The sequence below is a fragment of the Opisthocomus hoazin genome, chromosome 3 (genome assembly GCF_030867145.1).
Source record: "Opisthocomus hoazin isolate bOpiHoa1 chromosome 3, bOpiHoa1.hap1, whole genome shotgun sequence".
Classification (NCBI taxonomy): domain Eukaryota; kingdom Metazoa; phylum Chordata; class Aves; order Opisthocomiformes; family Opisthocomidae; genus Opisthocomus; species Opisthocomus hoazin.
Window position 1 is genome coordinate 39,530,122 of NC_134416.1, and position 22,940 is coordinate 39,553,061.

Consider the following 22,940-nt stretch of genomic DNA (forward strand, 5'->3'; position numbering starts at 1 on the left):
GATGTCCTCCTTCTTTATGGAATAATCTGTGTGAGTTTATCCATGTGTCCCTGTAGTCTTTTACTGCAAGATGAACTTAGAGGAGAAATTATGTTATCTGATTCTCTACTGTCAGCCTTCTGACTGCAGAAGGTTAACTCTAGAGTACTTTCTAGTATGACCCTTTTGCCTATTTGTGTTGCTGTAGTAAAATTCATTCAGCTTCTTGGCCAGGGGGAGGATACCTGTATGCCTACAGTGTGAATGGTGCTTTTCTGGCATCCCATACATTGCCCGTTCTGTGGGTAGGTCCCAAGTCATTCCCTGTGAGCCAAGGGATCATTGCAGAATTGTTTATATCCCGTTCTTCTAACACAGAGGGAGAGAAGAAGGAATTCTTTGTGAGGGTACATTTCAAGTTGTGGTCACAGAACAGAGCTGCAAAGCTTTGAGCATAAACTCTGGCATGAACTGCAACACATCAGTTGTTTATGGTCAGGCTTTGGGAGCTCTTCAGTGGGAAGGGAGAGAACTGGACCATCAGAGCTGTGAGAGGTAGGCACTGGAAAGCAGAACAGATTTAGCCCTGATGTATCCATCTCAACATTTTATCTTATCATGCCATGGATAACTTTTTTCATGTTCTCCAGAGGAATACTGTACTGCTTTACTGGGAATTATCCAAGAAAGGCACAATAAAAGTGAGTATCTACCGCTCAGGACTCGGTAGTGAATAATTAACAAAAGTGAAAATTTAATGGAACTCAAAGCTGACGCTATTTCATAATATTTGTTGGGTTCCAGATAAATACCTTCATCAGTAGACAAGCCAACAGAAACATCTTCTAATTAAGGGGTTTAGTGCAATGAAGGCTCTCTCCCACTCCAATCCTTTACTCTAATGTTAATGTTCCATATTTTGCAAATATGTCTTTCCAGCCAGTACAGCCTGTTATAATCACTTTGGTGTTTTTATTTCATGTAATGCCTTGGCTTTTGTTTCTGTTCCTGTCTCCTGGCATTAGGTGGAGTGGATTTCTCCTTTGTGCCATTGCAATGCTCCTTGTGATATTTCCTATGTTTACCTTTCCGAAAAAACTCCCTCCTCGACATAAAAAAAAGAAAAAGAAAAAGAAGATGAACTCTGATGATGTTTCAAGTGATGATGAAGTCATGAAAGAGAAAACAAATAGCAAAATACAAGCAGACAGTACAGTTCCTGCCTCTATGGGATTTGGGAAGAATGTTAAAGGTGAAGTTTGTTTTTAATTTTTAAATGCTTTAAATTTTGTATACAGGGTCGTCTACGGTTGTAAGGAGTGTAACTGAAGGCAGAGTTTTGACAATGATTTTAATATTATGTTTTGCTATTGAGATTTTAATAGATGGTCCTCCTTTGAAATTACAAAGTGCAGTGATGACTGTAAGACATTCATTCACTTAAATTACTGAAGTGTTTTATGTACACCTGTAACAAACATGTAGCCTATATCCTATGGTTATAGGACCTCTATTACCTGACATATTTCTGCACCTTACAGTTGCCTTAAGCTGTCCTGCATAAAATAAAGTGGTCTTCTCAAATATAAGTGAAACAAGTAAAAAGAATTCTAGTACATGAGTTAAATTATATTCATGCATTTGGGTAAGTTAATTGACAAAGATTATTTTCTTTCATATGCCTTTCCTGGCTATTTTGTTCTACAAGCTGTTTATTTTCAGAAGACTAGGACAAATGAAACCTGTGCTAATTTTGAAACAAGAAGAGATCAAAAGATTGACAAGTAGCAGAGATTTTTATTTTATTCAAGAAGTAAATAATTAATGTGAAATCTAACAGTCAGTAGTAATCATTGATAAAAAGCTGTGGGAAGAAGGGCAGTGCTATTAAAAAAAATTTCTGTGAAGCATATACATTTGGAGCTGATAATATAGGCTTAACAGTGTCATAGTATTCAATAATATAGGGCAAGAAGGAATGCACCTTCAATGGCCATTGTGTTGTCAGTGCTGTTGTGTCCTCCTTGGTTCCGGGATACAGATACTGGTTGTGCCATGTGTGGTAGCTTGATCAATTCAGCGGGACTAAGAGAAATCCTGAAATGTCATCTATACCATTAGACGTAATTTGAACTCAGAATTTTAAGGGCTTATTTATTGATGTGAATATTAATGTTACTTTTTCATTGGATATCAGTCCAGGATATAACAATTAACAGATTTATTAACGATTAATTATGATCACTCCTTATATGCAGTAGGCAAGGCTTAGCAAAACCAGTGTACTGGTTTTAGACTAAAACCAGTGTAATTCTAAGCAGCGCTTGCCCATACATGTATCAGTTTGCTCGACATTGCATTTGTATCTATACTCTCAGAGTAACTAAAGCTGCTGTAAGTTTCTCTGGAAGTAAAGAATAAACAGGAGACCCTAATCTGTTTGTGGAGATTTTATTATCTAACAAAACAGTATCTTAGTCAAAGCACAGAGCAAGCAAGGTAAACATGAAATACCATGTTCTGGTTCTGTTCCTCAGTCTGAGATAGCGGTGCCTGGTCCAAACATCCATGCAGAGTAGCTCAAAAAGTGGTGGAGAGGCAAGAAAAGCATGTTGTATACTTCCTTCTTTGAAGACTCTGTATGCTCCGTATTGTGAGTCCCTGTATGTAGTATTTTCTCCTGAATCCATAGAGCTAGTTGTGGCTTTTTGGCCTTCCAACCTCCTGGCCTCTGATTAGCAAAAGTAGTTCAGGGCTACTCCTGTTGAGGTTTTCTCACGAATGTAGGGAAGTGGGAAAGGGGAGTTCAGTTTGTGCTGGGCGCCTTCCTAACTGTTGCAGTCAATGTCGCAGCAGAGCGATGGCTTCATCCTGTAGGCGTGCCTGGAAAAGACACAGGTATTCAGATAAACTCTGCATCTGGATGAGTTTGCTGATACTGGTTCTCCATTTCTGTACATATTTTCACCTTCCAGGTGATGTTGTGTCTTTGCAGGCAAAGCAGACACACAGGAAACAAGTATCCTCTTAGGAGGATGTTTCCTAATACTTTTTTCACAGAAATGAAAACTTCTGTATTGCTTATTTTAGCACATGTTTCTTTGATATGTGTCTGCGTTAATGTGTAGCATACATTCTACCAAATCCTGTATTAATACATTAATGGAGCTACCAAATTAGAGCTTTTAATATGCAAAACTTTTCATTTTCTCTAGAGGAGAAATTTCACCACATGGAACAGTGAATAGCAGCATTGTATTCCACATGTTGGGAAGATACCAAGTGAGTCAAGATAACGCAGAGAAAAGTATTTTTCTAGAAGCTGATAATAGCTTTCCCGTTGTGTCATTTACCCTAGCAAAGAGGGCCTGCAGACGGAATGCACTATTATTTAATTATTTTTCAAGTTGAAGTGGGCTTTATGCAATGAGATCATGGCTCAAGCTTCACAGCTGAGGTAATTTCGTTTACAGTGGGAAGGGAAAAAGGCTCGCATGTTTCTAAGTCATTTAGTGTTGCGTCTTCTGAGGTGCAGTGTACATTTTATACTTCCCATTGAATGTCAGGGCTTCATCTTTTTATAGCACGATGGACAGAAACTCCACTTAGGCAGTAGCCGGGAGACTGGTGATTTAGTAGGTCACGTCTTCTGTTCTGTACTGATAAATATCAGTGATGTTGTAGTCAGCCATGACAGAGGTCAGTGCTGTTAAATCTGTAAAATCCACGCAGTTTTGGTAAGGACAGTCTCAGGGAAGAAGCTGTTTGTTTTGATCTTCTGATATGATGTTGTCTTACCAGGGAAGCCTGGCAAAATGATTCTCGTCCTGCTGTAACTTGTCCTAACTTCATGTAAGCTAGTTCTCTAGATGAATGAAAAGGAATTGAAAATGATAGGAGGGGGCCGGGGTCCTTTTTCTTGCAATGGCTGCCAGTATAGACTGCAAAAATAAACCAAAACTGGCTCTGGTTGCAAGTAGCCTTCAATTTCAGTGACCTGAGCTTGATTTTGGCCCATGGTAGAGCTGGGATCAGATAAAAATAAAGATACATCTTTGCTTTTTCTCACGTTTCGAAATTCAAGGGCTTGGAATTCAGTCTTTTCCTATTTATGTTGCAAGTAAACAACATGAGAGGGAGATTTGTTCTGAGGTGGGTATCAAAAGTATTACATAAAACATTAAATAGGTCACAGGAGGAAGGAAATTGTATGTAGTTTATTGGGAGAAATAGAAGTAGTGTAGATAACATACATAGACGAGATTTATAATGAAGAAGCCACGGTTCAATCCCATGCATGCAGATAAATCATGAACCTGAGCAGACAAAACCGCTGCTTTTATTTATTATGTGGATACCCTTAGGGTTTTGTACCATGGAAATTGTATCTGCAGTCCCTTTTACTTACCTCTATAATGAAACTTACTGTGCAATTGAATAAAGGAGCAGTGTAAAAAAAGCAAATGCATATATTACTTAAAATGACTGACCTAATCTGAAGGGTGTTAATTAATTACAAGTATTTTGTAGTCTTTGGGGTTTTTTTAATGTTTTGAGCTTTGTCCCTATGTACAGTTAGATGTGGAATGTTCTTGTCCATCTTTTCATGTCTACCAGCTGTCGTATGCCCTTCCCAGTCAGTGCCTGCCAGGGACTGAGACAGGATAATAACGCTTGTCAGGGCATCAGCAAAGGTAGAGGAACTCCTGAGGGGCTCATGGCTGTAGGGTGAGCCCACCTCAGTGCTTCCCCAAGGATCCGGACTGGAGTTTCTGCAGTACCCAAAGATCTGTTGGCAGGGATTGGAAGAGGAGGAGGAGACAGGGGCCTGTCTGTCGGGGCTCTTGGTGAGCACTGTAAATGTCAGAGAGCTCAGCAGACCGTGGGCTGGAGATCCTGCTGTGCCACTGACCTTGAGCGAGTCGCTCCCTGCTTGCCCTTTCTTAGGCCATCTTGAAGAGCTCAAAATAGAAAAGGTTGGCATGGTCCCATGCAGTGATGAGCAGTGTTAGCTGCAGCCTCGAGGAGCTGCTCTAAATCAAGTTAACAAAAGTAATAATCACTTCAAACTCACTCTGAACCTTCCTACTCTTGATGGGATATAAGGGGCTGTTCAATGATCTGACCACCACCCAGCTACTTAAGGCATGTCCTGAAAATGCTTGAGGAATCAAGTTGAATGAGGTTGTTTAAGTGGTATGTGAGTAGATAATGAAATGAAATACGTGGCCAAATATTATTCTAGAATTTAGTGATTAGCTCCATGCAGAATATATTTGAAGGAGTTGTGTGTAACTGAAAATGCTCATGTCCATTCTGATAAACAAACCAGAAATTCTGTCTCAAATCTTGGCTCTGCTTCGTACTGCGCGAGAGCAGAAGCTGCCCCGAAGACCTTGGTGTAGAGGCAGCCTCCTTCCAAGCTGCAGACTGGGATAGTGCTGTCCGGGCTCGGAGCACCAGCAGGAAGGAGCTCCTTTGGCTAATATCTGCGTCACCCTTACAAGGGGCTTCACTGATGGACTACACGAGGACAGTGCTGTAGACTGGGATGGTTTATTCCCGTCTTTGTATTCATTGCACTTCCTTGGGCTAGATGCACAGGAACAGGGATAAAAGAAAATATATTAAATTGTGAAAACAATGGTGAAGTCAGTATTATTTGAGTTTTTATTGAAATGCTGTTTACAGTGCTTTAAGTGTTTTGCTTAGAGCAGTATTTATGAATATTTGTATTGCTTGCAGAGTTTTCTTACGCTTTTCCCTTATCATGAATCAAGCAATGGTCTAGCACACCAGTGAAAGAAAATTAATACCGACTAGAGAAAAAATATTGTCAAAGATCATGAAGGGAAGAAAATTGCCAGTAAACTAGCAAATGCGTCCAGCAAGGCAGGTTTCAATGTACTCTTAGTTAAGTATTAGGTTATTATATTAAAAAAAAAAAAAGAAGAAACTGAAAATTCTCATAGGTTTGTTTCTGATGCACACTTGCAAAAACAAGAGATGTTTTTTGAAGACCTCCTAAAAATCGGAACTTGACAGGCTTAATAATGGCCTTGAGATCAAAGCCTAAGCCTGTGGTTAGTCACACAAAAATAATGTGAAAATGAAATGTTTTAAATGTGTGATTGATTATGTAGTACGAAGGATCCTGAAAGTTTTTAGTATTCTTGCTTATTACGGAATTAGTGTGGTTGAAAGATTAGAGATACTTACAGTGCATTTTTATTATACGTTTTTAAATTCAGAAATGTAATACTGATTCTGTCACACAGGTTTTGACTATAATCATAGGAGAAACTCAGGGAAAACCTAATTCTGAATATGTGGTTTTATCTGCAAATTTATTACTATATAGCAACTTTTCCTTGTATGCCAGACAGTTGCTCTTTATAAGTTACAAAGAGCTTCAACCCTCAACTGCTCCAGGTGGTATCTATTAGTGCAGCATGCAGGAATAATCTCTGTTTTATTTCGTGCCAAAAATTACAGTAATCAGCGGAGCTGTTCCCTGCAGAATCCTTCATGAGAGTGTAAGAGAACTTGTGCATATTCCAAGATGCTGAATTTTATCTATTTATCAGTAGAAATCCATTTTTAAAATACTAATTAGTTTTTAAATTAATAATGACCTTTAGACTGAGTAAGTAGGAGTCAACACAGCTCTACATCTGAACACTGGAGCAAAATGTTCATTAGCTCTGCAGTGCTTTACCTAATTAGTTTGTCAGTATCTTTAGACTGAAAAATCTAAACTAGACCTTTTCCTGAAGCTCAGTTTTACAAGGATGACCTAAACTTTACCAGGTATTATGATACGTGGACCAAGCCCTTTAAAATAATGAATTTGGCAAAGATCTTGAACTCAGCCCTTAGCCAAGGACTTCCAGTTCATTGCTACAAAGAGCACTCAGTTCACCATCCTGATTAAATGGTACTTCTCTCTGTGATGTCCAGTCTTCTGGAGGTTACTCTCTTATTATTTTCTTCCACATGTTTTCAGCACAGGTGAGCAGCTGGCACCAAATAGCTCCCTTTCCAGCAGGACCCATCCTGGGACCCCCTCTTTATGTTTCCTGACTCCTTTCTCACAGTGCCAGCAGCACAGTCATAACTGCTTGCTCCTGTTGCAAGGGAAAAGCATCCAATCCTGCACCTTGTCCCCTGGGAAATCCTGCTACAGCTGCCCCACTGCAGCCCTGTGGCCGCCCTTTTCTTAAACTACAGCATCTAGCCCTATTATGAGAGGCTTTGTAAAAGCTGGGTTAGAGCATCATCTTGGCTCTTGCCCTTTGGTTGCTTTTTGCATCTAAGCCCCCATCAGCTAACCCAGCCGCAGCCAACCGAAAAATAGACACAAAGCCAAACCTGATGAGGTTTGAGGGCTGACATCTGATGGTGGTGTAGATCTTTCACCTTTTTCCTCTCTTTTATTTCCTTATCAACAGTGAGATAAATTTTGGTCAGCTGCATTTTGAACATGGAGCATATTTGCCCATAAATAGTGATACTATTTTATCTTTGTACTTGCTATAGTAATGTAGTTTCTGGAGGTGTACTGTTGCATTACAGTTTCCATGTATTCATGTTGATATTATATTGTCTCATACTCCTGTTATGTTGTTACTTTCTGTTCTTCTATTGCAAACAGTGCCACGTTTTTTTAAAAAGAGCTGTAGGTGGTAAAAAACCATTAAGCTTCAAACATATGAGTGTTTCATTACTTATTTCCACAAAATTTTGTATTTAACATTTCATAAGTTTCTTTATAGAGGATCAAGAGAGCGTTTGACTACATTAATATTATAAACCCAGTACTCATTATGAGTTCAGTATTTTGATGACTGGCATAAGCTAAGATTGGACATACTCAGACAACCTAAGTGCTAATTTGCAGCCTGACAAGTTTTGACACGACAGGAGTCTAAATTCTGTTTGCTTGTATACAGATAGCCTGCTGGAGTCAGTGGAGAAAGTGAGACAGATTTTTGACTTGACAACTTTTAACATCAATAAAATTCTCACGAGTTCTTACTCAACATGTTGTATTTCTAATGGGCGCTTTTGTCATTGAATTCAATGGGCTTTGATTCAAGCAGCATTCAATTTCTGTACAAAGTGAAAAGCAAATGAAAAAATCCAAACCATAGTAGGTTGGATATAATACTTGAACAGAAAATCTGATCTTGTAAGAAGCTCCAAGGGAAAAAACACATGTTTAAAATCACGCCGTCTAATCTGAAAAAGTTGTCTTGAATAGAGTTATCGTCATCTCATGATGGTAATTTGACATCACTACAGGACTGAATTAAAAATATTGAAGTGTTTATTTTAACTGCAGTGCTGAATTTCATGGGGTTTTGATATTTGATTTGAGGATAATTGCAACATCTATGAATACTTTTTCAATTTAAGTTAATGATGTGCTCTCATTTTTAATTGATTGTTTTATCCCTTCTGAGAATATTAAATGAGTTGTATGTAAGGTATGTTGAGATTCATTGGTATCACTGACATCATTTTTTCAGTATGCTGTGTCTGCAACTATTGTAAATACTTTGAAATCATGTAGGAAAATGTTCTGTTAAGAATCTTTTGGTTCGCTTTTCAAATTATAGTATTATTAACCCAGCTTTCCAAGCATGGTCTTTGAAGCAGAGAGTTACAGGGGGATTGTGTGATCTGTTTTCCTCCTGTGGAGTGCAAAACTCAGTGCTGTTGGTCCAGCAGTACGATATGTGTTATCTCATAGAAAATTTCAAAATAAGGCATCAGAGTAATTCCAAAATAATGTCATTTCACTGCTGTTTTTCTTCCTTTATAATGTTACTACGTAGACCCTGTTTCTTCAAACGGTTTTGTTAAAACAGACCTCAGTTGTGTTTGTGAAAAGTGGGACTGCAGCCCCAGGGCAATGCAGCGAGATAGGGTTAGAGCAGACAGCAAAGATTGCAATCCCAAATATGCACTTTCCCTTCTGCTTAGCAAATGTAGCCAGATGCTAGCAAGCCATTATTGCCAGTCCATCTCAAAGAAAATCAGTTTGTTTTGTTTCAGTTTGCTTTTGTTTCTCAGTCATTATTTATAACATTCGTTTGTCATTTTTGTCATTTTATAGAGCTTCCAAGAGCAGCTGTCAGGATCTTAAGCAACATGACATTCCTTTTTGTGAGTTTGTCATACACAGCTGAGAGTGCCATTGTCACAGCTTTTATTACCTTCATTCCCAAGTTCATCGAGTCACAGTTTGGCATCCCAGCTTCCAATGCCAGCATCTACACTGGTAAGGCATTGCCACAGAGTGGAACGTTGGAAGGGTTGGCATTTTTTGACTAATGAAACGGATCATTGTAGGAATGAACCAAAAATGTGCATGTTAGAACAGATGATTGGATCTAGCTTTGTCTATTTGGTTAGATATTCAACTTGTTCTTTCATGTTTGCTATATGTGTTCAGTAAAATGTGAACCCATTTATCTAGTTAAAGGGCTGGGGATTTTTGCATGAGCCTAGACAGACATTTTCTAGTGTGTTAATGGTTTTCAGGGAGGAAAAATGCAACAAAACCAAGCTAGAAGACCCACAGGCATTACTGTGGTTTGTGTGCCTTAAAAGATCTTTTAACACTGTTCTTATTTTATGTGAATTTTACTTTGTCTCTGATCTTTGAAATATCCTAATCTTTCTTTTTACCCAGTGATAAGTCATTTATCTGTCCCATCCTTCAGTTACCTCTCCCCTCCAGGCTGGTGGTTTTCTCCTTATTTATGTATTAATGTTGAGGCACGTAATGATCTAGTCTAGTCAGGAGAGCTCCCCAAATCCTCTCCCACCCGTCATTTCAGGTCTGAGACCCCTCTTTTGCAGGTGTGGCACTTCCCTTGCTACTGCAGCAAAGTACAGCCAAGTCCAACTTCTAACAGAGCTACAAACCACAGAATTTTAAGCTTCGTACTGCTCTGTGGCAGGGGGAGATGAGAACTTCCCTAGGGAAAGTTAGTGGTGTCCCTGCTCGCTGTGGGGGGGTTGGACTAGATGACCTCTAGGGGTCCCTTCCAACTCAAAACTTTCTATGATTCTGTGATTCTATGAAAGGGGCCAGAATGTTGTGCAGAATTGAGAACCCTGTCATGCAGATCATCTCCCTTCTCTCATAGCTGCATCAGAGACACTTGTCTTTATAAGCATCTTTTTGACTTCTCTGTAGTGCTTTCCATATAGAACAGCTGCTAATTGCTAGGCAGGGTAGTTCTTTGTTCACCCATACTTCCAGATATTGCAGCTGAGAAGGAGTGATGGAGTGGAGAGTGAGCTGGGGAAACAGGAGTGAAGTATGGGATGAAGCTGTTCAGGGGCATCAGTCAAGTAAGACACAAAAAGTAGTAGAAGACAGAGAGACAAAGACATAGAGACCTCACATGGGAATCATTTGTCACCTGCAGTGGCTGGAAGGAACACAAGGAGTCTTTCTAGAGTGCTGAGGGGAAATATCAGAGAAGCACTATGTAGTGACATCTGTTTGAGAGCTTACTGGGATGAGATTTTCTCCAGGGCATGAAATCCCTGTGTTCTATATATAAGAAGGATACATTAATTGATGGGATCGTGATTCTACCTGAAGCTTAGGGGAGCTACACATGCATAGTAGTTTTGCTGTGATGAGTCTTGATGGGATTGCTGCTTCTTAACTTCCTTCATTCTCAGGATAAACCAGAATCATTCTTGCCAGACTTAATATTCAACAGCCAGTACACTAAAAGAGGAAAAGATGATGTGACTCTATCCAAAATGTGAATCTATTAACATCTGTTGTTTTCCCTGTTATAAATCGCTTGATAAAAACTATTATAATGAACCAGAAGAAGAAGATGAAATAACTCAGGCTGGATGTGCAACATGGACAAGTGAGCACTGCTTCCACAGCCCCAACTCCTAAATTTGGCATTAAAGTCAATGGATGTTACTAATTTTATAAATTCTTTTTGTAGGAAAAATGGGAATAGGAAACTTGGAGATTCTGTATTAGATTGCTGCTGGCTAATCTAGTAAAAGACATGTCCAGTTTACAAACTTCTGGTTAGCAAAAGGAGGACTTACATGTTATTTACATTACTATATCTATGCTTCATATGTACATCGCTAGCTGAATACATGTGCTTGCTGAATCTCTTTGTGTTACTGATGTAAATATTTTATTGGTCATGTTCTGTCTCAATTCATAAGCAGGAATTCTTTAATAAGTCTCAATTTGCTTCTGTTTTTAAACAAACCTGGCATTAATCATCAGCAAAAATGCCGTGTGCCAAACTTCATGTCCTGAACTTGTGCAGCTTGTGCTGCAAGCTTGTCTTGTTTGATGTTTTGTTTTCTGTGTGTTGAGCAGGTGGCATTCAGCCTCCAGGCTTTCTCAAGTCTGAAAAAACTGAACTTTGACTTTTGGTTACAGGTAGATCTTACACAAATCCAGGTTAAAATTTCGGGTGCTTTGCTAGCGGATTTACTTGTGAAAAAGAGAGTTAATAATTTGTAATTGGAAGAACTGCACATTATATATTATAAAGCACCGATCTGGTAACTTCCGCTAAAATGGTTATAAACACCATGAATCTACCCTTAGTTCTAGAAAAGATACGACATGTATCTCAGACAGAATTGGTTTGAAGATCTCCATGGTATTCCCGTTGGAAGTGTAGCCCGCTTAGCAGACATTGCAGTTTTCTGTTCCCAGACCATTAGTAGCTGTTAAGATCATTTTTTGCCGCTGTGGAAAGCCTCAAGTGCTGCAGCATCCTGACAGCAACAAAAAGGACAAAGCTTGGAAATTGCTGACTGAAAGCCGATACTGCCTCAGAGCACTGCACCCAGGAGTGTATTTAGCACACGCACAATTCCTGTAAGCCAAACTGTCGTTAGAAAATGATGAAGAGTGCAGTGCAACAGCTTAGTATCAGATTTTAAGCTTTATTCCTCTAAATGCCTTTGAAAAAGGAGAATGCATGTCCTTATCAGGTGTACATGCTTTGCTTTGCCCTGGAAGCTTGTCTGGAAGTGCACTGTAGTAGCTGCCTTTCTTAGACAGTACATCACTTCTGATTTCACATCCCCTGCGGAAAGAGAGGGGCATAAGGATGAAGGCAAAAGAAGCTGTCAGGCTTCCTGACATGTGGGAGGGAACGAGCGCTTCTCTCTGCTCCCTTCACCACAAACAGTGAAATCTGCTCCTGCCCTTCCAGTTTCTCCCAGAGAGAGTTTTTCATCCCCAGCTCCACTTTGCACGGAGGAATTGGTCTTTATACTTCTTCTGCGGAGGCTTTCCTTTACCTTTCCATCCTCCTGAATGAGAGCAAGCCTTGGCAGGCAATTTGCTCATGTTCTGCTCATTTTTAATGTTCTGATCTTCATGGTGTGGCAGAGGATGGATGAAAACAGCAGCGCGGTATAACTCACAGACGGAAGAATCAGTAACCTAATGCCTTGTGAAATATTTGCATACTCAGTTCTGACAAAGTACTAGCCATAGACACATAGAGTCTCAGTTCTAGCGAAAGGCTTTTCCAACATCCATGCCCTCAAGAGAATAAGAAAGAAAAGGTAAATTCAGGTCAAAAAGAGGTTAAGAACTCAACGCTAAGCTCTAAGGTGGAAGGAAGAAGAATAAAATACTGAGGTTAATTTATCGTCAGTAAGCCCTTGCCTTGAGCTAGATCCTTAGTACGTGTAACTTGTGTAGCCACTGATTTGGTCCATGGAATTTGGTTCACGTGGTAGGGGTGTTTTAGAAGGCATTGCAAGTGATCCCAGTCTGCCTTTGGCGTGGACGTGGGCTTCTCTGACACAGATTTTGTAGAGCAGGGCATGCCTGGTAGACTCAGACGACTGAGTTACCATTTTCACCTAGAGAGAACATTTTCAGTGCAAGTGAAAGGATTTGCATTATTTCTTTCCCTTATTTATATTCAGTCATTGAAAGTGAGAAATATAACAGCTTGAGAGAGATAACAGCTTTGAACTTTGTGAAAATCATTTAATTATCCTGGAAGGACTTATAAATTTAATTTCTGCTCTTATGAGAAACTGGTTTTGATTCTGTGAAGGGTTATTATTAAGAATCTTCCTCCTGAAATGACATTTTATTTTGTATTGCCATTGGTGATGGCAGTGTAATTAAGGCGGCAACTATTTTTACCTCTTACTTTTATTTTCACGATCTCAACATTTTGATAAATATAATGTCCACTTCACCTTTAGACAAATCAGCAGAGAATGAGAATGCTTTACAGTAGTATTAAAGATATTTGCCAGTGATAGTCTTAGCGGCTTCTTTAAAAAGAAGACCAACATCTTTAAGAATTTGGATCATAAAGTTTAGCTCCTTCTCCATAGATGCAGCTGCCAAAAGTTGCTCGAATTCCATATTTATGTGGAATGCATCTTTATTAGCAAAGACCTATTTTAAATACCTTCTTACATGTTGGTGAGAAGCAAGAGCCAAGAGAAGCAAAGAAGTGCAAGACATTCGCTGGCCACCTCAGGCCCCAACAAGTAAGGACAGCCGGGTGATGTGTTGCTGAACTGCCACCTTGTAACTGCAGCAGCAGAGCAACAGAAATTTCATAGGCACGGCTTTCGTGTCTTAAATGTACTGTAATACTAATTCTAGTCTCTCAATTTCTTTCATCCTGTTTGATCAGTTTACACTCCACCTGGCTGTGCTGAGATAAATCGGGGTGCTGGTGTAAGAAAGTACTGTTCAGCTTGAGTAAAGTATCCAGAAGGCAGAATTAGCAGCCAGGCTCGTGTGTGCTTTCCCAGGTGGGCAGGCTGCTGGGGTCCTGCCTGAGGTTTGCACTTGTGCTTCACTGGAATTAATCATGAGAGTAGGAAGAGGAAGATTGGTGTCCAAATCTGGATTTCTTCAAATTTTCCATTGTTAAACTGGAGCAATATGTATCCCTTCTCCCCATTCTAAAATAAATACAAAGCAATGTTTCTGCTTCTAAGTACAATAGTTCTCTTATAGTGCTTTGGCTGCTGGTAATATCATAAGGAGGCTTTTATTAATTCTTTGACAACACTCCAGAGGTTTGAAAAGTCTGACTCAGTTTGCTAGCAGAGAGTCAGACAATGGAGATCTTAATGCAGCATTTGCAGTCATCTAATTAGGGAATGAAACCAATATTTATGTTTTATGCTATTTCTATAGGTTTTGTTTTAATGTTGCTCGAATTTCTTCCACGCAGGTGTGATTATTGTCCCAAGTGCTGGTGTTGGTATCGTCCTAGGCGGCTACATTATAAAAAAGCTGAAACTCGGTGCGAGAGAGTCTGCAAAGTTGGCTATGATCTGCAGTGGTGTATCTCTGCTGTGCTTTTCAACTCTCTTCATTGTTGGATGTGAAAGCATTAATCTAGGGGGAATAAATATACCTTACACGACTGGGTAAGTATTCTGGAATCATCTGTGCAAAACCAGCTTTTTCCAATAAGCCTGATAAAGAAATGTAAAAAATGCTGATGGCTGATGTACTGAAGAAGCCACAAGTTCAAATGAGAATTCAGTGAGTACTGTGATATAAACACACGCTCTTACTGTGTGGCCCTTCAGTTTTACATCTAGTTTATAATGAAGTTTGTGTAATAACTCACCTTTTTGAGGGACAGGAAAATGCATTAGAATGGACTTCTGTGATTTTTACAGGAAAACAGGAATAGTATCCTCTGTAGATTGCTCAGAGTTTAGCTGGTGTTTCAAAATATTTTCTGCTCATGAAAATTGTGAAAATATTAAAAGGATTATAAAGATTATTTCTGAATAGGTTTGTTTATTATCACCATAATAATGTCCCAGGTCTATAGTCCCTGTTTGAGAGGAATCACCTGGGGATGTGCCATAGACATTAGTGGTGTGTGCTGCTTCTGAACTCCTTACTAGTTTTATAAACGCCCTCCAGTGCTTGCTGGAGCATCATCAAGACAGCAACTAGATCATACCCCTTACAGATAGACTGAGAATGAAGAAGGCTGTCATGAAAAAGAAGAAGTGGATATAGGAAGGTATTGGGAGTCAGGGATTTAGGCTGCAACATTAAGAAATGCATGGAAGGACATGTTAAAAAAATGAGGGATATTTGGAGGGAAGACAGTGTGGTAAAAGTTGTGAGAAGGTGTTTCACTGGAAGGTAATTCCTCAGAAGCCTGATCATGAGCTTTTATTTTCTTTTGTATTTTGTACATTAGCTTTTCCCAAAATTGCATTCTTCATGTAGCTTAAACACAGGAACAGAGTAAAGGTTTGAAGAGTGCAAACTTATCTGAAGCAATGTTTTTCCCTTTGCTTTTACATCTGAGACAATGTCTGCCTTTTATTTATGGCCAGGTGCTGGGTATCAGGTCTGTTTGAATATCTTGCTTTTAAGGCTCAGCTCTGGACTCTTAACATTTTGAGGTTTGGAAGAGAGTGTAGAAGAAGTGTGGAGCAGGAAAAGAGAAGACAAAATGGGGAAAAAAAGAACTACAGTGGAGCAGTAAGCAAGCAAGCCAAGAGAAAAACAAAGAGGGAAAATGGGAAGCAAGGGAGGAAGAAAATAGGCACTGTTTACACAGAGAATACTTTGCGTTGTGTGTTTCTAGGTGTTACTACATTGCTGTCAAATCCTAATCCTAGAGCAAAGAGAGCCAGCAACTGAAAGTCATGAGCTGGTTTACTCCTTTGTATTCTTAATACCTAGAGTTAAAGCTTGGTGCTGAGGAGCTGACTGTAGAGGAGAGTAGCACAGTGATATATCTTCCTCTGAGCATAGTGGGCTGAAGAAGGAGAGAATGGAGGTAGGAAGGGGGTGGAATGCTTTGATTTCCCACCTTCTACTGATGTTTGTGACAGCCTGTGGGCGTAGATGAAGAAATGAAAATTATTAGGAATTAAAACATCAATTTCAGATAGCGATTAGCTGATCTGTGTGGCAAATCAGAACGTCCCTGCCTGGGTAATGAGAAGGCTGTAGTTTTCTGTTTGTGAAAAAGTGCTATTTAATTTAAATCTGTCTCTAAATTAGGGACAAGGCAAACTCTTGCTATGTAATACATACCTTTCGCACTGGAATTGTAAGAGTATCTAATTTTTTTTTTGCAGTAAGTAATAACATTTGCAGTAAATACATAGCATAAATTGAAATAGGCATCTATTCACAGCTGTTCTGAAAGTCTGCAGTAGCATTACTTCTTTACCACCTTCCTTTGATTGTTGTTATTGAGAAAAGAGGTGAGAGCTGGTCATGGCAAAATTCTGAGAAGTATTGAGGTATATCAACTCTTTGAAATCAGTATAAAAATCAGTATGCTTAGACTGTAATGTCGTCAGAAGTTGAGAATTACCAGCATGTTATAAAGCATGGTTCAAGAGTTTGCAGCCCCAACCCTATGTGATTTTTTTTAATGCAGAGATCAAATCCAAATTTCTTATCAAAATGATAATAAAGAAGCAGCACTACACATAAATTCATCTTGGCTATCTGACATGATAAACATTCTCTTAATCCTCATGGTCAGTCATTTGATAGCTTCAAATCATTTACTTGGTAGGCAACTCTAACTCAGACGTCAAAGAATGTAATTGTTCATGTAACAAAAAAGCATGCTTTCATTTTGAGGTTTAATGAAACACATACTTAATTCTCTAGTTCCAATGCAGTGCAGCATATGGACATATGGGGACCTTATAAATGCTTATAAGGGACCTTATAAATGCTTATAAATATCTGAAGGGTGGGTGTCAGGAGGATGGGGCCAAACTCTTTTCAGTGGTGCCCAGTGACAGGACAAGGGGCAATGGGCACAAGCTGAAGCATAGGAAGTTCCGTCTGAACACGAGGAAGAACTTCTTCCCTCTGAGGGTGACGGAGCACTGGAACAGGCTGCCCAGGGAGGTTGTGGAGTCTCCCTCTCTGGAGATATTCAAGACCCGCCTGGACAAGGTCCTGTGCAGCCTGCTCTGGGTGACTCTGCTTTGGCAGGGGGTTTGGACTAGATGATCCACACAGGTCCCTTCCAGCCCCTACTATTCTGTGATTCTGTGATTCTGTGTGACATCAAAGCCAGTTCAATAGGCTAGATCGGATAGGAGAAGCAGTGTAGCTACTTCGTTCGGAGTAAATGTCTTGCACGATGCCCTGCCTTAACATGGCTGTGCTGGGTCTGATGTCTGAGCTACCTGCGCTGGCAGCAGCCCAGAGGTCTCAGCTGCATTGGGCAGTGTAGACCATACCCTGCAGGAGAATCCTCTCTGGACAAACATGTTCAGTTCTACTGTTCTTTTCTTTTACATTTAAAAAACAGGTTTTCTTCTTTGATGAACTGAGCCATAAACTAGTACAGAGGAGACGAATAAGCTGGGTTTTAGTTAACATAGAAGTATGTGCATACCAGTACTCAGCAAAGTAGGCAATGATATTTCATAAATCAGTATGTTTCGTAACTCAGTATTTTTCTAACTGTACCAGCTGCGAGGAAGTGAATGGGAGCTGGAGGCATGCACAGGTTAGAATACATTTGCAAGGATTTTCTGCTGTTTTGTGTTGGGCACAAGCAGTTTTGCCGTTGTTGGTGTGTCATCAGCAGTTCTCTTATCAGGAAGGTCAAGGGCACCTCTGTATTTTACATCTCAGCATTTTAGAACCTGTTGTTCCGTGCCCCAGCTTTGTCTCTGAAGACAAGTTTCATATTTGAACACAGGCTAAGGAGCCTTATGTCAAATCATGCTACAGCATCCCTTCTCTTGCTCCATAAGCAGCATCTAAAGGGGAAGTCCTGAGTCGGTGAATTGTCTCCTTCTCCAAACAGCTTTTGAATATCTCCAAGGAGGAAAGTTCCACAGCCTTTCTGGGCAACTTGTGCCAGTGCTTGATCACCCTCATAGAGAAAAAGTATTTCCTGATGTTCAGAGAGAACCTCCTGTGTTTCAGTTTGTGCCCATTGCCACTGGTCCTGGCACTGGACACCACTGAAAAGAGCCTGGCTCTGTCTTCTTTGCACCCTCCCTTCAAGTATTTACATACATTGATGAGACCCCCTGAGGCTTCTCCAGGCTGGACAGTCCCAGTTCTCTCAGCCTTTTCTTGCAGGAGAGATGCTCGAGTCCCTTCAGCACCTTAGTGGTGAAAATCCTTCAGTGGATTCTCTTCAGTATGTACCTGTTTCTTTTACTGGGGAGCCCAGAACTGGACCCAACACTGCAGGTGTGGCCTCACCAGTGCTGAATATAGGGGAAACAGCAGAGATCAGGTGCTTTGGTTGTTTGTAGGCCTGTGTCTTCCATGCTTTGCAGTATAAGGCAACTAAAACAGGCTCCATTGGGAGCTTACTCATAGTGACAGATTCCTGGATTAGTTCAGTTCCATCTCTCGTATTTCTCATATGTAATGAATCAAAACAGACCTTCTTTGATTGTTTTCCATTGTTTTGGTGCAGTTAAGGTTTAGTTAAAGCATTCAATTGATTTACTGAGGCACTTCAAATAGAAAAAAAATATTCTATCCTTCCTCTTGTATCACCAGTTTGGATTTCTGTTCTTGTATCTCTTTCAGTCCAAGCAGCCAGTTGGATCCCTTAACTTGAAAGCAGTGACTAATTAGATCAGAACAATAATAACAAAGAAGGAATCCAGCTAACACAGTGAGAGAGTCCCTTGTTTGACAGCTACAGAAAAATTGCATCATTGCTGCGATTCCAGCTGCTTGCCAACAAGGAGACTGCAGATTTCTGCTATCCAGAATGTCTTTCAATACCAAACAAAAAATACTACTATAAAATGAAGATATTCCTTTCTATCATATGGCCCAATATTAAGATTATAAAGTTACGTGGTGAGGGGTTATCTTCTTTCCTTTGTATTTCCTTGGTCCTGTAGGTTACTACAGCGATCTAAATAAATATGAGTAAACCCATGGGCAAACCAATTCTTTGTTTAGATGTTGCCAAAATATAGTCAGGCACCGATTTTTTTTTTTAAACTTCATTTGATTTAGGCTGTAGCCTCATGGGAAGAGGGTCCACTTTTTTTTTTTTCCAATATGTGTGCATTGACAACTGGGACAATGATGTTTCAGTCCAAGCCCAGGTATCTGAAATAACAGGTCACAGCTCTAAAAACTCCAGACAATAAATCTCACTTTATACTACTTTCTGTTTTCTTACGTTGCTCCTATACCACAAGCCTTCCACAGAGTAATAGTTGGAGAGGAGAACAGGATTTAGGGAAAAAAAAATGTTAGGAACTAGAGTCCCTTTTATCGTTAGTCCCATCTAGTAAAGGTCTCCTCTTTATTAGCTTTACCAGCATCGTGTCATGGAGACACAGAACAGTGTACTCGAGAAGTGAACAAATGGAATTTGTCAGATGGGATTCTGGGTTTCGTCCCAGCACACATGTTTAGCAAACTTGGAGTTGAATCTTATTAATGAAAGGAGCAGTGTCCATTGTTTGTAATTGAAAGAATAGTTCAGGAAATGCTGTCGTCTGGGGCTGGTTTCTGTTAGTGTACTCACACAAGACAAGTGTCCTTGGCAGCTCAGGTGCAGCAGTGGGTGCATTGAAACTAAGCTGCTTTTCCCACAGGCCAGCTCACAAGCAGGACTTGCTAGCTTCGGTGCAGTTTCCGTAAGAGCCTGCTCTTTCTGACCAGTGCAGGTAAATCTGCGAAGTGCTGTGCAGTAATTCAGGGATCAATGCTCTGAGACACAGCTTGCAGTAACTGGTTATTAATTTGAGTGTATTTGCTTTGCGTATCTGTAAACTTAAGGCTTCTTCCAGAGCAAACAAAAAAAATGCCCCTGAGATTAAATTATTGCAGTGGTCTCAGTTCAGTTTCCAGTTTCATGCTTCTCATTTCTTGCATGCCTGATTTCATTCACCTTTATTTTTAAGCGGGTTTCCTAACCTCTGTGTCATGATGATGTTCAGCAATGCAGCTCAAGCGAGTCAGCTACCTAAGCGCAGCGAGCCGGGGAGCGGTCTCTCCTGCCTGTGGAACAACACGACCCATCTGCTGCTGAGAAGAGTTTTAGGTGATGGGGTGTAAGAGGTCAGAAGAATGCGTTTCACGGGGTGGGAGAGGTTGGAGCGGGGAACCCGAGCCGTGCCTTTCCCGGCAGCTGGGGCTGCCCCTGGATCTGTTGGTGTGCAGGGTGGCAGAGCCCTGCTGGCAGCCGGGACGTGGGAATGGGGGTCTCCCCATGGGCAGGTTGGGGAGTCCCTGCTGACCCCAAGCGTTCAGGCATCTGGGACATCCAGCTCCGCAGGCAGCTGAGGAGCTTGTGAAACTGCAAAAATGCTGCCATTCCTGTTGGTGTGAAAAACTTCTGTCACTGTGCTGCTGAAATCAATATGTTCGCGAGGAATGTTTCGATGATTTGGTGTTTTGTATCAGAGAAAAGGTTCTGTTGAGAGATTACTGGAAAAGACTGCCTGCTGCCGTATGACGTGTTGCTGTATATTGCTTTCTGGAATGCAGCGTGGCATAATAAGACAGGTTTCAGCTGACAGCTGAGAAGGCGACAGAACCAGTATCAGTCCTGGATATTTAATTTCCTGCTCAAGCTGCAACTTGTTTCTAAAACTGTGCCTTGTTTATGGCGCAAGAAAGACAACACTCAGAAAGGCTTTGGTTAACATCCAATTAGACCATAAAATGTAAAGTAGCTCCAAGAGCTTAATTTTTGTACCTGATTTGTGTGATCAGTAGACAGTCAATAAATATTTAAGAGCTGCTTAGTAATATTCGATTGGCTGCAAAAGTGCCCAGCTGGAAAGACAAGTGTATTCAACAAAAGCAAACAGTGGTGTATAAATACATTAAAAATGAGTCAAGTGGAAGCCACTAAGCAGCAGTCGTACTGCTTAGTGTCACTGGTGACAGGAAGTGAGATGACGCATGGCACGGGTGACAGTCGCTGTATATAGAGTGGCTCCTGAGCCGAGTCTCTGGTCCAGCTGGGTGTAGAAGATGGGAGCAGAAGAACATCCCTGTGGTCCGTGTGGTGCTAGCTGTTTACCTTTATGGTGGTCCTGCCCACGCATTGCAGATATGAAGACAAGCAAACAGCAGCCGTCGTGGGGCTCTGCAGCTGTGACAGTCTATGAGCATGTGTACAGGATCTCGAGGATGCAGCCACAAACCCAATCCAGATTCCTGTTCAGCTCCTGCCTGGCTGAGGAGGTGCTAAAATTCCTTGGATATCTACTGATCTGTTTAGAGCAGAGATACTTGAGCTAGTCTGAAAGAGCAGTGGCCATTGAGCAATACTGAGAGCAGGGCAAACAAGGCAACACAGTTAAAGCAATATTACGCTGCGATGCCCGATTTGGAGTGGTTGTCCATACCAACATAACTCCCAAGGCAAGATTTTGGTTGCAGTGCATGTGCAAATGCTCATGCCACAACAAAGCTCAGTACGTAGCTCTGTCTGGTTTTGTGGATTCTGCAGGGGTCATAGTGGCATTTGTTTTCAGAATTTCAGGTCTTCTGGACTGGACTGCACATGGACCACAGGCAGAAATAGGATAGTGCCTGCAGCTCTGCTTACTGCAATGGTGTGAGAAGCCAAAGGGCACAGTCTTCTGCTGGAGTAGAGGATTTTCATATGTATATGTATATACCTAGTCTCTGGAAAAGGCTTTTAAATTTCACTCTTGCAACCTCCCCCCTTTATCACATTCAAGCTTGCACGGATTGCTTCAACTCTCTTTGGAACTGGGTTTTCATGTCTAATCAGTGGACTCCTGGAGAAGCGATGCAGTGAAGGACACTTTTTGCTTCCATTTGTGAAAAAAATGTCAGCTAGATTAAAAGTACCAGGCAGAAAGAGGAAGGAAGGACAGCCTTATGTCACAGAGATGGGCAGATCCAACCTCTTGAGAGAGGATCCAGAAGCTGTACCCCTCTGTGGATTGAGGCCAGAGTGACCGTAGCCATGAGCTGCAGCATCTTGCAGTCTGTGAAACACTGGTGGAAGGTGGCACATGGAGTATTCAAAGTAATATTTCAAACTAAGCTAATGACACACCAGAGGGTTCTGGTACCACTGTAATAAAACCCACAAGAAAAAAAATTATCCCAAACTGCGTTCTCAAAGCACCACGTTTCTTCATGGTTCAGCTACCATGCTCTCTAGCTATGAAGAGTCACAAAACCATGCAGATGACAGACTGCATGGCCCCGTCTTCTGAGCATGGCCCCATCTTCTGAGCTAAACTAGGTCTCTGCCATTGTGACCACTGTGGAGAAGGACTTTGGGACATGTTTGAAATATGTGAATTTTTCAAAAACCCAGATTAAGCGTATCTTGGACTCTTCAATCTGAGAGATTAGTATAGTTACCTATTCTCAAGGACTTCTGAAGTAAATGAAGCTACTGTTTGTATTTTGGCCAGAGTTCTCCAAGAGACTAAGCGTAGACTTTTGTGTGGTGTTAGGGAGCCAGGCAGGTGCAGGTGTTTAAGCTGCTGTGACTCAAAGATGGGAAGGAAGCATTTGAAATATGTGCAAATCCAGAAGGGATGTGTGTGTGTTTCCCACTGATAGCCGCGTTATGATTGTTGGCCACTATGTTTAACAGCTATTGTGGAGGAGATAAGAACTGCCTGATAGTCTGTTTTTGCTGGGAAGTCAGGAAATTGATTGCTACAGAAGTTGCTCACCTTCTGTGTGGTGACCTATATCCAGCTATTTAGTCAGAGAGAACCTGACCCTGGACTCCTGATGTCCCCGAGAGCACCATAACCACTGCACAAATGGGTGGTGGATACAAGGGAAGAGAGAGGAGAAAAAATGACAAATGTACAGAAATACACAAGAAGTAAAAAGAGTAAGCAAGAGAGGAACCTAACTTGAAAACCTCCTGAAAGGAGATCTCCCTTGGAAGAAATGGTTTCTGTATTGGCCCCTGCACCAGGTTTTGCTTGTAAAT

General features: G+C 40.8%; 1 protein-coding gene across 1 annotated transcript in view; it reads left to right on the forward strand.

The window, feature by feature from the left end:
• Nucleotides 1-22,940, forward strand: part of SLCO5A1 (solute carrier organic anion transporter family member 5A1) — an 89,464-nt gene that overhangs the window by 43,240 nt on the left and 23,284 nt on the right. Inside the window, exons 3-5 of the mRNA XM_009940532.2 lie at nucleotides 1,005-1,231; nucleotides 9,101-9,265; nucleotides 14,223-14,421. Of these exons, the coding sequence (XP_009938834.2) occupies nucleotides 1,005-1,231; nucleotides 9,101-9,265; nucleotides 14,223-14,421 (591 nt within the window). The remainder of the gene's footprint in view (nucleotides 1-1,004; nucleotides 1,232-9,100; nucleotides 9,266-14,222; nucleotides 14,422-22,940) is intronic.